Raw genomic sequence first — 18,494 nt, 5'->3', positions numbered from 1 at the left:
CATTTTGAAACCATAATGTTGAATGTTCAGTCGAAACAAGTGTTATTATAGTTTTTAAAATTAATTTAATTAGCTTAAAGTGCTATACAAATTTAGCATACTGTATTATTATTATTATTTTGTTAACTAATATTGCGGCCTTTTTGGCTGTACTCGCTGCGGTTATTCAAGCTCACAAAGAGCATATTTTATCTACGAATTAAGAATTTGGGCTTGCCGAACATTTTTTATAGCGCACACAACCACACATTTACGATGTAATTTGCACATGTGCATTAAGTGTTTTAAGTGGCAATTAAAGAAGTCAAGCGCTTACTGTCCGGAGAATTACTGTATTGTAAACTACATCTACATGTCTTTTATCGATATGTTTTTTTAATAAAAAAGTTTTGTTTCCACAGTGTTGTTTATTGTTCTTTTTTATCAACGATTTCACTTCCTTTTACAAGTTTTCACGAAAATGATAAACTTAATCACAAATACGCCGAAAATTGTCAGCGCTATGTATATTGTATAAAGGTGTACCGACACTTATCACGCGACACTTAATCACGCGACGCTTAATCACCGACACATAATCACTAGGACACTTAATCACGCGACACATAATCACTATGACATTTAATCACGCGACACATAATCACTAGGACATTTAATCACGCGACTTGGATACTTAATCACGCGACATTTAATCACGCGACACATAATCACTTGGATGTCGGAAAAGCGTGAGGAAAATTCAGTAATTCAAGCTCGTGTGCATCTTTCTGTGGGAATGGCGATGTGGATTGCTTTTAAGGTTGGCCTAAAGCCAAAGGCTATTAGTCTTTCTTTTAGAACTCCCCGACAATTGTCCTTGACTCCGTTTCGCCGGCTTTCTCTATAATGTTTCTTTAAATCAACACCAGCTTCATAAAGTCTAATTGTTATATTGTCCGAAGTAAGTTGTATCACAATAGAAACATTTTCATCATCTTTTCACATTTAAACAAAACTATAACTCCAATTCAGTAATGAACAGTCCAGAAGGTAAAACTGATATTATGTGTAGAGACAAGAAGGGGAGATTTTAACCAAACCTTAGTTTTTATACAAACACATTAGCCAATCAGGAAATAGCATGTCATTTTGCATTGCTACGTATAACCTATGTAATATCTAACATTATTCTATTGTCACCGAAGCTCTTGACCAAAGTACCATCAAAACGTTACACCGTAAAATACAATGTTACTTGAAACTTGAAATTGTAAATGTGTGATTAAATGTCGCGTGATTAAATGTCCTAGTGATTATGTGTCGCGTGATTAAATGTCATAGTGATTATGTGTCGCGTGATTAAGTGTCGCGTGATTAAGTGTCGCGTGATTAAATGTCCTAGTGATTATGTGTCGGTGATTAAGCGTCGCGTGATTAAGTGTCGCGTGGTTAAGTGTCACCAAACCTTGTATAAACTGCTAAAAACAAATTTGATTAAATTTATTTAGATTGTTATAGCAATGAGAGCACACCAATGCGGTCGTTCTGGTTATATAATGACATGGCTACAATAGCCACATAAAATGATATTATATTCAACCTATATGGAAAAAATTCATAGCAGGAGTGCTAGTGGTATCAGGAAATAGATCGTCAGCTTATACGGTGGTAGGATTTTTAAAGGTAGAGCAACAGGTCAAGCAACTTCGACCGAGATAAAAAGTTATGAATAACACCTTTGTTGTGATGCTCCGCGTGCGCCCCGCATACATGTACTATGATGTAGGCTACGCTGAAATAAACCCGTTATACTAGTTTGTAAAAAAAGTTGTCGGTAATTGCGATGTCTTAGGATAATTTTGCGAGTAGGTAAAATAGAATTTGAGAAACTATCGCACTTGTGTAGTTGAGATTCATACCACGTGATTTAGATTAGCTGGCGTTGCGATCAAGGCATGAGAATCCTAGGAGAGTACCTTTCATATCCTTGTAACCCGCACACCACTTCCAGAAAAGTTGACTATATCTTGGTCAGATATTCACGAAAAACGTGGCAGTATTATTCGGGCGTTTAAATATGGATTTAAACCGAGAAAATTTTGTGTCTACAATGATACCAGTTTGCAATCCATTATTTTCAACCGGTTGTCTATAGCCACGATACACCGGGTCAAAATACTATTTTTCTGGTTTTCTTGAGATACGGTAATTGTGTCATCTTTGTTAAAAACCGTGCTCTTATTTAAGCTATGAATCGTGACAGTTGATAAAAGCGCTGCCTCATGCTGATCGTTAGAAACCGGTTTCAAAGTTTTAAATCAAATTTTTACTCTAAAACGGGTTTATTATATGTATATATTTTTTGAAGCGATAGTTTGATGTTTTACCAACTTGTTTGTAAACAACACGAGTTTTTACACGTAGCTTCATCTATAGCCTGGCTTATTACGACATTTGACTATAAACCTCACTCGTTGCATATGTTATGGTTACTGTAAGAATGACTTGAGTGACTTCAGTAAGTAGACTATAAAAATGACTGCAGTATCAACATATCATTTGACGTGATTGGGTCAGCTACCATAATTATATGATGCAATATAAAATGTCATTTTTATCGTGTGTACTTTTACGAATATTATACTGGCAACTAGCAGTGGTGCAAAAACGCGAAATCCCACAAACTTGATTACAAAAAGTCATTGTGAAAATGTGCGAAAGCAGGATTGATTTTAAGAAAGCGTTCGAGCGGGCACACTGATGTGCCTGTGTTTGTGCACTGCGTCCTCCCTGCTCTCAACATATCTTCAATCTTCATATTGGAATTCAAAATACAGTACAATTATATTAAACCGCAATGCAGCGGACATGCCCAAGCTACTATTTCGAAGAAGAATACAAATTGGTCGAATAACATACAGTGAACACATAAAATCTTCATCATAAAAATGAAACAGTAACGCAAAGTACAAAGTTTAACATATACAATACATACAAAAAATCGGTATATAAAACATATTCAAAAACACAAAATTCAGTTTATCGTTTACTTGAGGTTGACACCCTCGATGAACTATTCCACGACCTTTTTCCTTTGTTGCTCGAGGAATCACCTTTCTGCGAGCTTGGTGGAAGGGGTTGTTGTCTGTGGACCAAATATATGTCATTGTTAATATCGACAACTTTATTGTATGACCGCCGAACATGTTCCGTGGATTCTAATTGCGATGGCATGGATAAAATTTACAAATGTGACATAATTCACGTTGCAATTAATTTCCATGACGGATCGTAAAATTTAGAACGCGTTGTTCCGAATGTTATATCTATATGCCGTTGTGGTGACAAGAAATTTGACTGCAGGCGACGCGAAACGCGCATCATAAACTATCAATATGCATCTATTTTGGGCTATTGATCCAGGCGTGAATGAATATTCCTTGTGTGAATAAAAAAAATTATTTCAGACAGCGTTTAACATCTCAACAAACCTGCTCACATGATCGCGTGGAATGAATTAATACGCATTCAGCGCTAAAAGCAAACGATAATCTGCCCAGAGGCGATGCGTGTCAAAAATTAAAACAAAAAGTATGAGAAACCAACGTAACAAGTCTTTGTCATGTACTTTTCTGTAACGAAGTCCCTTAAATACCAACCACGTGTCACATTTGGCCAAAACGCAGTTTCAAGCTTAAAAATGTTGAAACGAAATTTTGTTTTACCTTTCTGCTACACTAGGTACACGAGATGGCGGGAGAGCGATTACTCTGGGACGAGCAGTGAGAATCACTTCGCCTTTTAGCGCCTCTTCCATGATATTACCAACTGTCGACGCTAAGATGTCTTCCAGCAGAGCACCGAACAAAGGGCTCCTAAACAAACAGCCAAATCAGATAAAAAGCGCCAAGTAAACGGAGTTCTCGGAAAGCATTGCTTAAGGGTGATCCTACTTCTTCAGTTGATCGTCGATCAAGTTCTTTTGGCTGAGCGACATTTGAGCTGTTGAGCGGCCTTCACACTCCAAAGCCCTCGGAGAATCTTCGTTCGCCCGTTCCATGTCTCTGTCCTTGGCACCTTCGTCAAGACTGACCTGAAACTCACAATTTTTCGTTTTATCTCCACTTTCGAGAGGTGATTTTATGACAATATGTTCACAGTTTAGAATAAATACAGCCTCTGTAGGTATGGTATTTACTTCTTCTTCATGCTTTAGGATCTCATCCATAAACTTTCCAGGGGACGAAAGATTCCGCATTTCTTCTGTCACAAGCTGATCACTTGTGTTATCTCCATGGACCGGCTAAAATCAATGTTTACGAAAAGTATAGCTTAAGGCGATTAAATGCAAGTTCAACCTACCGAAAATATAACTTGACCATTTGTTGCATCACGTAGTCATTAAGCAAACAACTAACCTGAAAATACTGCTACTGCTGTGCTTTTACCTCGTTTAACTTCTCTTCGCTTTCTCTTTCATCTTTCCGCTGCTCCTCTTCGTCTAATTCCTCATCCCTCGGAACCTGTCTGAAAAACGGGACCACTTCATCTGTCAAGTCCTTCACAGCTTCATGGAAGGTCGGGTCATCCAGCAAACCCCTTGAAGCAGCAGTGACAGAAATTGTAACGTAACATTTTAAATCATAAACAATTTCAAAAACAGATTTTGATTGTTAATTATCTTTCCAATCTTTACCTTATTACGTCCGACATAACGGAGACGACCATCTCTTTCTCTACATCATTACATGTCGTCAGAGGATACTGATCTTCAGCAGAAGACTTAGGTGGCACTGGGTAGTCAATTTGCAGAGTTCTGCAGACAAAGAATTTTGGCAAACTCATTTCGTATAGCGATAAAGCCAAAACGTGACAATTCAAAAAACACAATGCCTTTTATATGCGGTATGCCCGCACAAAACTCACACACATGGCAATATTAGCTTACCTATCGATGAATTGTTTGTTGTTGTCACCGGCAAAGTTAGTTCGGAATTCAGCGATGTCATGCGTGCGGGCAGTCACTCCTAAATGCGCAATAAATGGCTTCGGAGGACACGGTTGAACCCATTCGTTCCTCGCAGCGGCCTCTGATTGGCGCAGCAGCCGAGATCGGTTGCTTGGAAACTTGACTGGGTCCTCGAATCTGATTGGTGGAAGGGTGCTGTAGCTTTTTTTCTCCGACTGGACCATAGAAAAACCAATAACTTAAAATACCGTGTCTTGATGAAAGGCAACAAACAAGTGTTTCAAATGTGCATTGCGCAAAATTTAATTGCCATTAGCAACAGGTCGAGCAATGACAATAACCTTTCTACTGGCATAGTTATGATGAAATCACGGTGCGACAGCACCTTTAATTTCGGACCTGCATAAGTACTACAGCACAATTTCCAATACCTTCGCCACAACGTTGGACAATTTGCTTTCAGTAAGACGAATAGGCGACGTTCGTTTATTCAAGACATTTTCCAAATTGCGCCGTGGTGAGGTGGTAAAGCTCTCAAACTTAGACGGTCCGGTGTGAAACTCCGTTCTGGAATCCCTCAAGACGTCGTCGGTATCATTATCGGTGATGACGAATTCCTGGACCTGGCGATTCTGTTCCTCCTCCCAAGCAGCAAGCTCTGAGTGATACTCCCCCATCTTAATCTCATCCACAACCTGAACGGAGAAATATCGGAGGATCAAGCAGATGCCTTTCCTGAGCTATGGTTAAAATAAACGCGGTTGTTTGGTAGGTCGTGTACACTCTGCTTAGGTGGCGATGAGAATGTTTATATTTCCTTCACCTCGCAGATGAGATCGAGATCGTAGAAGGACGGCTGCCCTGCCGCACAGAAAGATATCTTCGTCATAACTTTCTGACCAGGCTCCAAATATCCTTGAACGGGCTCTACCCTTAAGACCTGACAGGGTTCATGAAGTTACCAAACCGTCGTCAATTTGAATGCAACTACAAGGTAAGATTATTCCAAAGTGTTCTTACGTCATTTACAACTTCCGACGTCGCGTGCCATGAGTAAGTGATTGGTCTGTTTTCTGATTTGTTCATCAGGAAAACCACGTGACGAGCTCGGCCAAATAAGGGTATATTGCCGAAACCGATTCGTTCTTCGGACAGAAACAAAAGCTGCAACATGCAGAAATCATAATATTTACGCCAGAGCAACAAACAATGAAAATAGTTTTGGCGTAATGTGATGCGCGATTTTCCCAGAGATTTTACCTGTCCTGGTACGGGAACCCTTTGCGAACTTGGTACTGCTGTATACTCCGGTGGTTGATCAAGCATTGGCATGCTCGTACCCATCGTCCTGCTATCGTATCCAATTCCCTTGAATGTGATAAGTGCTGTATCGCCGCCAACGATGTGGATGGGAATATCAACCTAAGAATAAGCAAAATAAAAATAATTTTATGCGTCACAGGTCTTCATAAACGTTTTCGGAATTGTATTTCCACCCTAAAAATCGTGTATGGATAAGTTTACCGCACAATCATATTTACCACATAGGTTTTGCTTTCAAGTGGTGAAAAGATCCATTCTAAATTTGCACTTGTTCCCGGTGAGATTTCTCCTTGTGGATTGAGACAAGTGAAAACGGGATGGTCATAATTACTTGACTCCAGTAAATGCAGTGGCGCCAAATCTACCTCATAGATGGCAGCCATAGCACCTCCATTGTACATTTCATATAGCTGTGAACAAAAAACAGAAAAAGTTGTGTAAAATATAGCAAAGTTAACATGGTGTTTGACTTACTATATTTAAAACTGTTGATGTCCTACCTGCTTTGGTGGTGTAGGTCCACCAATTGGTACTGGGGTGAAGACATGTTTCGTGCCAGGAAAGTGCAGATATTGGCGGTTCAGCTCTACTGTCACTCCAATAAAATTTATCTGAGAAACCATAGATGTGTAAAAATAATCTGATAACATAAACGGTCGACGTTAACAGCAAATATCTTTGCCAGCACAATGGAATGTTTACCAAAATCTCTTTTCCTTTTTCAATCTTTAACAAAACCGGTAGCCTATGGGTGCCTGCCACATCGTGCTTATAAGTGAAGAGAATTGTCCTGCTTTCACCAGGTTGCAAGTTTCCTTTGCTCGGATATACTGCACAAAGTATACAAAGGTTTATTATTTCTATTGATATTGGCTTGTGGATACATCCAAAAAAACACAATAACGTAACACTGTACCAGTAAATAATTTGTTGTCTTGAATATGCAACTCATGCAGCTCATCTGAATCAAACAGCCCACTTTCAGCCCAGTAGTCAATGTCCAGTTCGAGGTCTTTAGGGAACAAGAAAGCCCTACGATAAAGAAGTAAGAGGAAATTTTATAAAACCCTTACTGGTTATTTCTACATTAGACAAGGCAGCATGCACTACGCAACATGTATCACATGAGCAGTTAGAAGAAACAATAGCAATCCATGCGTAAAACCCAATTACTTAAATCATTACCATTCAGTTGCAACAGAGCCAGAGTTTTTAACCATCACGCTCACATAGCAAGGTTCTGACGTAATTGAAGCAGCTCCAAAATTGAAGTCCATTATTGATTTGGTATATACGCTTGGACGCCTTGAGGTACTGATATCGCACGTTAAAATATACAACAAGTCAGACAGATTATGATTTCTGTAAGATTTTATACGTTGTATGATGTGTTAGTTACATACTACTGAAAACTAGCATTATTATAGCTCAGTGCTGCCAACCTGTGTCGGGTAGAAACAGAGTAAATTAATTCTGCCTCATCCGGATCTGAATCCAGACAAGAGTTCAGATGCTCCAGGCTGAACCATCTCCACAGTTGTGTTTTGCTGATGTTTGCCCCACTTCCACTGGATCTTGCATCTGATGAACGAAACAACATTTCATGCTTTTTCTTTAAGAGTCATGTCATGTCATGGCACGACACAATTTGTTATTTGTCATAAATACCTGTGATTGCAAGAGTTGGGAAAACACCATCTGCACTTAGTTGACAAAGAAGATATTTGCAATTAGGCGTTATGCTTTTCCCTAAACAATAACCAACACAAATTTCAGCATTCAACCATATGGCATCATTAACCTTTCAAAACTTTATTTGACGCTAAATTTATGGACTTTAATTATTATAATTCTAAATTTGTACAACGTTATGACTCAATCAACATTGCGCAATACACATGAAATCCACTCTTATGACCAAGTGAAAAGCAATGGCCTTACCAGCTGAATTGAATAACTCATAGAAGAGGGACCAGGTGTAAAGAACTCTTCTGTAGGGATGAACCATAGCAGTTATCACAGTTTTAGATCTAGCAGCAATCACACCGTTCCATTTGTTTAGCTTTAGGCCGATAGGTTCGCTATACAAGAAATAATGAAAAAGGGAACGTCTGAGTCAGAGTTAAGACCTTTCTTTCAGTTTGCTTTAGTTTTTTATCTTTATTAATTTTAAGTAAACTTAATGAAAGTTTATGAAAGCCTATGTACTAACTTGTCATCGGGTTCATCACCATATTGACTGTTGATAAATTGTTCCACTGACAACTTAAAGTGCAAATCACATTGTGAATCGTTCACAATAACAAGTGGCTCTGCTTTTGAGGTGCCAGATATGACACATCCATAATCAATATTACACCTCTCAGCCTACACAACATAGATTGCTTGATAGCATAAACTTCAAGTCATCAAGCTATTAGGTATATTGTTCATATGGCTGCTGTATTGAAAAGTTTAATCTAACCTTGATGTCACCCTCAGAACCTTCTCCAACAGCTCTCAGGACAAACTTGCGTGCATGTAGTGAAGCATATTGCATGAGTAGGTTTGATTTTGGGTTGTGCGACCAAGCAAGACATTGAGGCTTGAAAACGTATTTTTTCACCTCACTTGGTTGAAATGTCCATAAGTGTTTCTGTTCCAACATTTCATTAAATTACATTAACTAAATTGTGAAATATAATACGATATGTGTCACAAGTCATCAATTTACCTGTGTCTCATTAGGAAGCATGATGCCTTCTGGCTGTTCAATGGATAGATGCTTGGCATCCTCTTTTGACAAGACCCATTTGAATTTTATCGGGAGCCTCCCTGCGTTGTGAACTTCATAGTCACTGCTGATGCATGTTCGTATGCAAGTTGGTCTGAAAAAAAGTTCTCCGCAATTGCCAAGGAGTAGCTCTGCCTGTTCCCCGGTGCCAATAAGTTTCAAGTCCTGAACACATTTTGCCTTATGTATTTGATTTCTCAATTTGTGGAACACAATGCTTAATATTAGCATTAACATTACCAATTATTAAACTTATCGAATATACTTCCAAGATTATAACATATATGAAACTGTCACCTGATCATGTTTGACGTTATCATTAAGTCGCAAGGTCATATTGGTTTGAAAATCTGCAACTTTATCTGGCACAAGACGAACAACACTGATGTGATATTTTGATCTTGTGAGTCCATGGGATGGTTTCACAGTGAAATGATTGTTGTTCTGCATATACAAAGAAATATAACATTCAAAAATAGCATGTATTAACCATAAACTTGTTTATGTTAATCCATACAGAAAACCCAAATCCAGTGTATCAAAAATTTGATGACGTTGTCGATGACATTCGATGACACTAGTACAATGACATTTATTAGACAATTACTTTAATAAACTATCTGCTCTACCTTCAAAAACTGATATAAAATTGAAGATGTTCCATGGTTTTCCAATAAAATTGTTCTAAATGAACTTTCATTTGATGTTACAGGGGGCATTGTCTAGAAAATGAAAAGTTATAAAAGATTTGAGTAAAAGGTGCAAATCTAAAAATGAATCCAAACTCTCATTTTAAAAACTATTTACAAAATAGTAAATCAATATTAAACAGCAATAAAAAAACTTTTACTATTGGGCTGCTGCTCAAAGAATATTCTGGTAGAAATGTTTCGTTTTTTCCATTAAAGGTGTGACCTGCCACATCAACTGCCACAAGCCATGGCGGACAAACAAACTTTTCCTCAACAAGTCTGTAATCTCTTAAACACTGCAACATACCAACGCACAAAGGTTAAATTGGTTAGAAGTTCATTATGCGCAGTTGTGCACACATTATCATATAAACAAAGATGTGCAATGTTCTCATGCAACACTTATGCTCCTAAAAGTAAATGGTACATATAATCTAAACACACAACAAATTTAATAAAAATATATCATCAGTGCAGTTTTGTTACAGTGAAATTATAGTTCATGAATAGTACTTGAAACTATCATATATCAAACCTTGAAACTATCACACTGAAAAATTAAACCATGATAAGAATGCTTTTTTATACCTGCAAGCAGATACTTACTTTATAAAAGGCGTAACATTCAAGCTGTTTACCAAAGAATTGATTAGGCGCATTTGGTTTAAAAATCACCCTAAAGTCAGTACTTTTCATTGGTGGAATATCACAGATTGAAGGAACTACTTGAAATATAGCCAGTGGATCTAAAATCAATTTAGGTTACAAAAGCAACTGCATAAAAATTTTTCTGTTAAAATTTTATTATTTGCTTACTTTTGCTATTCAGTATATCTTTTTATGTTCTTGTTTCTGCTTATTTGCCTATTTTGTACAATGCTGAATGCATTTTATGATATAAACATTACAAAGCTCAACAAATACCTGGTATCCACATTGTAGTAATTTTTCCTCTTGTGTGATTGGTCATCTGCAATGTCATAGTCAAGCCTTCTTGAGATGAAGATTTAAATTGAACTTCTCCCATCCATATTGACATTCGATCCAATGAAACGTGCGGAGGATGGTGCTAAAGTAAAAAACGTTTATGTTGTTAACTTGGCTACCAGGTATCACAAAGCTGTCCAACTGAAATTTATCAAGGACCGCAAATGAAAGTCTGCTTATATTCCAGGGTCAAATTTTATAAAATAAACAATATGTGATGCTGTAGATTTAAACAGAGCTAATTATGGAAAGTAAATCCAGTCAAATCAACGGAAGCCAAGGAAAGCAAACTGTTTACTTAATGCAACTCTTGGTGATGTAGTGCCTTTGTTGACATTGATGTTTGCTATTTATTGTCTGCAAGCACAGTTGCAAATAATGCACATTCTGGGCAAGAAATTAACAACAGTAGTTCCTGTTCCATGGCTCTGGTATACAGACTTACCAATTTTGAGAATGACCACAAAAGCACTGTGGTCTGAGCTCAAGCAATAAGGAATCACTGCTGATTTCAAGTTGCAAAAAAACAGTGTTGCTCAGTAAATATGTCATTTGTAAAAAGTTTTGAATCCAGTTTGACTGTCATTTTTACAACACATCTAGCGCGTCCAGTTTATAACACTGTACTCAGATGAGCAAATCATATTAAGTTAAAATGGGTAATAGTAAGTCAAAAGAAGTACGTGGATGGACGAAGGAGTAACTCAAAAAATATAAAAAGTTTTGCCACTTCAAATTTAATTTTGTTATTCCGGTTTCATATGCTAAAACAATGTGTTTTCCCAATCTTGTACGGTAGCTTTTAACATCATTGTTCATTGTTATAGTTAACAAGACTGTTAACAGATTGATGAGTCTAGTCCAAGTATGACATTTAAAATCGGTATAACATATCCACTGATATAATCAATCAAGCCTCTCATTACATTTAATTTAGCCTGTAACATAGTTTTTCAGTCGTAGTTGATAAATAAAGACATCGCATTGAAATGCCATTATCAAACTTTATTTGCAAAAGTTGTTGTTTTGTTTTTCTAATGCCAAAAAGCAATTGCCTAATGAATTGAAATAATAATCAATTCGAAAATCTTATGTATGCCATAATGTTTCAGGTGTGAACCAACAACAATATTGTCAGACTTGAGAACCTGATTACAACAAGTACATAGTGAGTAGAGAAGATGAGCAACAAAGGATCAACACCATTTTAGAGTTTGAAAGTTTGAACCAAAATGTAAGTGTGGTTTGTTTCAAATGTAACAATCTAGTTCAAACTAGCAGGATTAAAATGTGGTTCTTTTATAATTGCTTAAAAGTAACTTAAACTTTTCCACCTTATTGTCTGCCAGAGTGAGTAGTGACCAACAGTATGTTGCACTCTGACACTTAACAGCAAGATTAAATAAATACATGAACTTGTATAGAAGATATTTAAAGAACCAGCTTACAACAATAAATGGCTTAAGTTTCAGTGAGACATACCGTCACTTCAGTATTGTGGCCATCATCAAAGTATTCTAACATGCCTGATTGAGGAGGATATTTGTGGTCGAGATCATCACAGGCTAATATCAAGCAGCCGTCATTATCTTCTACAACCTTACCCTCTCTATAACAAATCCATCAACTATTTGGTAACCGCTTAGCAATTATTCACAATTTATTGCATTACAACAATTAATTAGTTTTGTTTAGGTTAGTTAGATGGTCACAAAGAAACATCACAAGGAACACTAACAAAACATGTATAAAATTTATTACTTGAATTGGTTGTTCAAGATGTCAGGTGAGTAAAAGCTAAGCCCTCTTGAAGCATGAACATTGTATCTTTCTAAGTGTTCTGACTTGAGGGGTGGAGGCTTGCACTCTGCACTGTGGCATGTTCCCATCAAGTGAAGGAATAAAGGTTCCTATATAATTTAACACAGGATTTATCAACAACGTTGACAACTTTGTCTTAACAAACAATCACCAAGAAACTACTTCCTTGTTCTAAAAGTATGTATAATTGTATATTGTCATTTTATTATGTTACCCATCTCAGAATACTGTATACCAAATGTAATGTAGACAAGTTTGTAGTCTTATAAACCATTTTAAAATATTTATATTTCAAACAAGAATGAAAAATTGGAACAACTAATAACTAACTAATTTACGGCAAAATGGTTTAGTTACTATTAAACGTACAAAGTAGTTAGTCACTTAAATCGGGATAAAAGCTATGTTCGAAACAAATTTTTAAATCACTTCTCATTACCTGGTCATGGACTAAAATTGTAACTTTTTTATAATAATTGATGGGATAGGGAGGGGAAAAAGTCAAAATCGCAGTCTTTGTTTCATTTGGTTGCAACAATCCACTGTTGGCATTGATAGAAAACACTGCAAATTCCTCATCCAAATGAATCTGTTTAAAGTTGATTAAGCTTGTTGGAAATTTCAGTGACCGCAAAACCATTTTTTTATGAAATCAAAAGTATGAAGTATTTATAAGCACTAAGTGCATAGTATACACTATACCAGGGCTACTCAACTATTTTTAGCTAAGGTCCAGATACAAAAGTTCAAAATTTGCTTAGGTCCGTTATAACTTTCTTGAAATAACTTACAGTCATACAAATGTATTAAAATACGGTATATAATATAATAATTCTCTGGATGGGTATTAATTTATCACTTACACACTCGCTGATTAATTGAATAAGCAGGAATAACAAAGCTAATGATAAACGATTTCATTTGCGTAAATACTGAAACAGACAAAAGACTGTATTCAACACTGAAAAGGTCCGCCAGTTGAGTTGCCCTGCACTATAGTATATGTCTCTTAACTAGTCTTGTTTGCATTGTGTATCTATTTAAGACAAAAACCAAGTTCAATTTTAACCTGATAGTACGCTGGAGAGCCAGAATCGTTTTGTAGTTGCAAAGTGTGAGTAGCAGACTTTTCTGTTGTGACCACTCCAAAGTTTATGGTAGATGCACTCAGTTGCATATTTGGTCCTGCAAGACATTGGTATCAATAAAAGTAATTCTTTGGATCCAAAAAGGTATTTTAGAAATTTCCCTCAATAGTCAAAAAGAAAAAGTATGAATGCATACATGAAACACAACTGAAGCATTACATTAAATATAATGAAGCATTACATTAAACTGCAGCATTGTACCAATGGTATTTATGTAAAGCATTGCATACTCTCAAAAACTTACCATTACAACCTCCTATGCATTTAAGAGTTGACTTGCCAATGTTCCCTACAGTACTGACTTCAAAATAATCAATGCTCGTCGCATCAACAAGCTGAGGTGTGTATTTTATCTGTTTGAAAATGGTAATCAAATAATTGTCAGGTAGTGCTAGCTCCCCGATTCAATTACCTAATTTCAATTCCCTATTGAAAACCATGCCTATGTGAACACAGCGCCCCTTTTCTTAAAACTTACAGGTACTCTCATGCTTCCCATTGGGGGAAGAACTCCATCTGCAACGTGGCAGGTGTATGCTCTATCCATCCAAGCCGTCCCACTAGGCTGACTGAATTTGAATGGAGCTTTCACTGAACAAAGTTCACGATTTACTTTAGCTCCACAAATAGGTATGCTGTGCAGATAATACAAATTACATGTCTTACCATTAGAAAGGTTGTGTAGGCATATCAATTTTTCAACTGACTGGTGTACACTTTTTGAACCAAAAACTAGCGTGGCAGGCTTGTTATTGATCTCGTTTGATATTTTTGACTCTGTGCTGATAAGAAGATGGGGAAATTTTCCTGAGAAAAAAAATGTGACAATATATCATAATAATTAAATTGAATTAAACAAATTAGACATGATAAGCTGATGACTCATCAATCACTCACCTACTCCTTCCCACTTCATGATTATCTTTTTATCGTCTCCATAGAAGCATATAACGGATGCTTCATAGACTCGAGCAGAAGTGGGCCTGAAAACACCTCTCACCCAACATGATGTCTTTGGAGGCAGTGAGCCCGTTGACGGTAAGATTGCAAATGGTTCAGGGACTTCCCACGAATAGTTTGCAATGAGTTCAGTACTTAAAATCATAAAATCCTTCTTTCATTTACTTATTTTACAAAAGTACAGTACGAAACTTGATTAACAAAAAAGGGTAATAACATGTACGATAATGGACTCATAACTAGTAAGCGGAGGTGGGCAGTCCCCGGTACTATAGTACGATACCGAATTACTTTTCCAGGATGTTCCACATACCTGTACCAAACTACTTTTTTCAAGAAATTCTAGTCGGTTCTGGTACTTATCAAGTGATAATTTCAACGTTTTGACAAGTATGTTTATCAAAAGTTCATTTTAATTAAACCTCATTACCAATTTTAGCATTCACTGGTCTTATTAAAGCTGCAAATGTGTAATAAAGTCACGAGTCAAGTCAGAAGTGAGGTCTAATATGTATGACCTGGAGTAACCTGTAGCATATCCACAGTAGAGACAAAAATAGCACAAAAAGTATTGACATATAGTACCCACAAAGTACCAACCAACCTTTTTGAAACAGTACCGAATACCGATACCGTCAATACATTTGTTGCCAAGTACTGGTACCGTTACCGAGAGTACTTTTAAAGTACCAACTGCTCACCTCTGCACGCCATGGTAAGTAACCAAAATTATGTTAACATGCATTTAACAGACTGCAAATCATTTTGTATGTAAATTCAAAATTAATCCTCAAATTAGCAATAACGGACTGATATCTTATGTGGGAGTGAAAATGTTTTGACAAGTATTGTTTACGAATCCTAATTTCCATCATTAAAATATATGTGATTGACTGGAATCACAAATACCCCTTTCATCTTGAAACACTGGGCATGCATTTCTCTTAGTTACTATAATAATAATTTACTAACTCAATTAAGAGCATAATACGCTGAAATTATTAGTCATTTTTACTGCAACCAAGCATTGATTAGCATACCTAAGGTTTCGCATTTCAAACGTTAGCTCTGCAGTGTCATGAACAGCGGAAAGACCAAAGTGAACACTTTCCGGCAAATGTAAGTTCAACTCAGGCAGCAATGCCTGGAGACAAATAGTAAAAGAGCCTCGACTTGTAATAAATTCTATCTTGTCTTCATACCTTTCCTTCAAAAAAAAGTTATCATTTAAAATTTGTTATTTTATGTATATACACAATATAGAATTTTCTGCTACAATATGATGATTGTTCATGTGTTTTAAATTTATCTACTTTAAATCACTTCAATATTTTGTAAATAAAGTAAAAGCATACTTCCAACTACACATGGTTCCTAAAACTTTGACTTCTAAAATATTTTATTGTGCTGCAACTTCTGGACAGATTAACTACCAGTCTATATTAAGTCAAACCCTCAATGACTATGTCAAAATATCATCATTATATAAGCTAATACCTTTTCTAAAGGCCTGAAGGTGATGGGCAAAGTGAAACTTGTACCAGCGCTTAAAACAACAACTTGAGGAAAGAGTGTACTAAAAAATCTGGAGGATGGAACTTTGTATCTGAAAGTATAATTAGTACACTGTTAATATATACTCACAACCTAATATATTATCACAGATAACAAAAAAGGTCAAAGAAGTATCAGATGCTACCTAATTTTTTGTGTCTTGACATGAACATTTTTCAGTGTGAGGTTTCTTGTATATTCTTCACCAGGCTCCCACCCTTTCCATATTACCTTTTCCGGTCGCACTTCAAGTCCCAAATTCCTACATGCAATACATTTTTTTTGATATGTTGTCTACTAGGTGTAATTCCAATAATGTTGTTAACGGCATAACTCAACATCTTATTAGGTTCAAACAAAGAACCCGCATTACAACAACTTAGATATATATTTAAGCATCTACAAATTTAATAACAGAAAAATAACATTTATTTAAATCTATTGTAACAACAGCAACAGCAAGCAACAAAGAATTACCTGTAAACTAACCCAGGAGCATCTTTTTGCTGAATGGAGGTCCTAACAAAATTACAAACAAGACCAAATTAAATACAGATAAAGATAATGGTGACACAATACTTATAAAAGTTATGTACTGTAATATAAAGTAAATGGAAATATTTGTACCTTGAACTAGACAAAGCCCCAGTTTTTCGATTGCGATGAGCCAGTGACTCATGCCTTGTAGCTGAGGTGCTAGGAGGGACTGGAGTTGCAACTTTCGAACATATTTCAGACTAAAATAGAAAAGCATGTAAGTGACATCAAATGTAGCACTGTATGTATCATTTGCATAATATGATTTCAACCAAATTAAGGAAAATTTAAAAACGGAAAAAAACTTTTCTTTTAAAAAAGCTAAACTAACTAAAAAAAAAACAAATAAAAAGCAGCTAAAAATAATTTAAATATTGTTAAAATAAAAAAGAATTCCAAATAGCTGTAACAATCCTCATCATATTATTTTGGTTTCTATTACCGTTAGCAATGGTTGGGCTACTCTAGTAACTTTAGTTCTATTTGAAGTTGCAGCTAATGATCTTGTATCGGCTGTTATCATCTTCGTTTTATCCACATTTACATTTTTTATTGACAATCTGAGTAATAAAACTTTTCAGTTACACAGATCTAAAAATATCAAAACAAAACCTATTGTGGCATGGTATCAATTAAAGGAAAGTTTCTGTGTCGCTTAAATGCACCAATTTATATGAGTGTGTTCAATTCTTCTTACTAACAAACTTGTCTATACACAATGTTTGGATGATTTGTTTTTGTATGGAATTCTTTTGTTTTTACCAGAAACTCACTTAATGGCTAACTGTGTAAGATGGAATGCATGAGGTTAGTTTAATTTACTGCTTTGTGCATGGTTTGTTTTAAAATGTTTGTTTTCACATACTGTTGCTGACTTGGTTCATTTTGATGCAACAAGCGAATTCAATCATCTGATGGCCGACTTCCTGAACTAAAAAAAGCGTTATGTATCTTAATCAAAATTTTAGTGGAAGTCCCTCAAATGGCAGTAATTAAGGCATTGTACCTGTCTTACCAGTTGGGCAAAAAATGTTTACCGACTCGGCACTGCAAATTAATGCAATTCAGATTTGATACCTAACTGCACTGCCATTGCAATGCACTAATGTCACCTGTTCCTGCTCAATGCCTCAGTGATCCTCGTGCATGAGCCGTTCTGAATTTGGGCAATTCGTTAAAGAACATACAATGAAAATGTGTGTGTTCATCAATACTTGCACGAGGACAAGCTTGGTAACTAGAACTTGAGCGATGAAGAATCAGGCCAAAGTTTATGTCATACAAAAACTCTGCTTAGCTCAAGAATAAATTTTTTAATAGCATTACGTTTAATGGTAACCAGGGCTGGCCTTAGGCCAGTAAAAGCGATGCGATTGCGTTGGCCCCACGCAGATTAGCACTAAAACAAAAATAACAATTGAGCTTTTCTTTTGCGCAAATCACCATGTTATTTCTCAATTTATTTTCGAAATCAAATGTTTTGGTAAAAATGTATGACAAAGCAAAGATATGATGATAACTGATTTGCAAAGAGTTGATAATTAATTGGTTTATGTTATTACGATATTTTTTCACGACTTCTAGTTTTTGCAAAGGTCTCGTTGGATGACTCGTTAGTGTCGTTTTACATACTCAAATCAAGAGTGTTACGACTTCAACTAGACAGAATTTGTGTTGTTGTTTCCCGTTTATTGTGGGAATTTCCCATGTAAGACTTTCTGCGTCCAAGTGTTAACGATTTCTTCTATGCG

General features: G+C 36.2%; 1 protein-coding gene across 1 annotated transcript; it reads right to left on the bottom strand.

Moving 5' to 3' along the window:
- Positions 1–2,804: 2,804 nt before the first annotated feature.
- LOC143469418 (cilia- and flagella-associated protein 65-like) lies at positions 2,805–17,330 on the bottom strand. Its single transcript, XM_076967111.1, has 41 exons — positions 17,186–17,330; positions 16,834–16,943; positions 16,684–16,725; positions 16,352–16,468; positions 16,150–16,258; positions 15,693–15,859; positions 14,590–14,786; positions 14,359–14,499; positions 14,171–14,283; positions 13,937–14,045; positions 13,614–13,729; positions 12,984–13,133; positions 12,485–12,633; positions 12,206–12,332; positions 10,661–10,805; positions 10,343–10,482; positions 9,895–10,032; positions 9,674–9,766; positions 9,342–9,488; positions 8,985–9,209; positions 8,736–8,906; positions 8,484–8,638; positions 8,213–8,352; positions 7,940–8,020; positions 7,714–7,852; positions 7,457–7,585; positions 7,188–7,303; positions 6,974–7,101; positions 6,772–6,882; positions 6,490–6,681; positions 6,209–6,370; positions 5,969–6,112; positions 5,772–5,888; positions 5,380–5,643; positions 4,928–5,163; positions 4,676–4,795; positions 4,428–4,578; positions 4,178–4,282; positions 3,933–4,072; positions 3,705–3,854; positions 2,805–3,124 (listed from the first exon to the last, which is right to left on the bottom strand). Exons 1-41 carry the CDS (start codon positions 17,264–17,266, stop codon positions 3,019–3,021), a joined length of 5,673 nt encoding a protein of 1,890 aa, XP_076823226.1. The 5' UTR covers positions 17,267–17,330; the 3' UTR covers positions 2,805–3,018.
- Positions 17,331–18,494: the final 1,164 nt, after the last annotated feature.

The sequence above is a fragment of the Clavelina lepadiformis genome, chromosome 8 (genome assembly GCF_947623445.1).
Source record: "Clavelina lepadiformis chromosome 8, kaClaLepa1.1, whole genome shotgun sequence".
NCBI classification, from domain to species: Eukaryota; Metazoa; Chordata; class Ascidiacea; order Aplousobranchia; family Clavelinidae; genus Clavelina; species Clavelina lepadiformis.
The sequence above is the reverse complement of the archived record's forward strand: the minus strand, read 5'-3'. Positions and strand labels throughout refer to the sequence as shown.

Coding starts and splice junctions, on each gene's coding strand:
- LOC143469418 (XM_076967111.1), bottom strand. CDS start 17,266: ATGATAACAGCCGATACAAGATCATTAGCTGCAACTTCAAATAGAACT. Junction 12,333..12,484: donor ATCTTGAACAACCAATTCAA/GTAATAAATTTT, acceptor GATTTGTTATAG/AGAGGGTAAGGTTGTAGAAG. Junction 6,883..6,973: donor AAAAAGGAAAAGAGATTTTG/GTAAACATTCCA, acceptor ATGGTTTCTCAG/ATAAATTTTATTGGAGTGAC.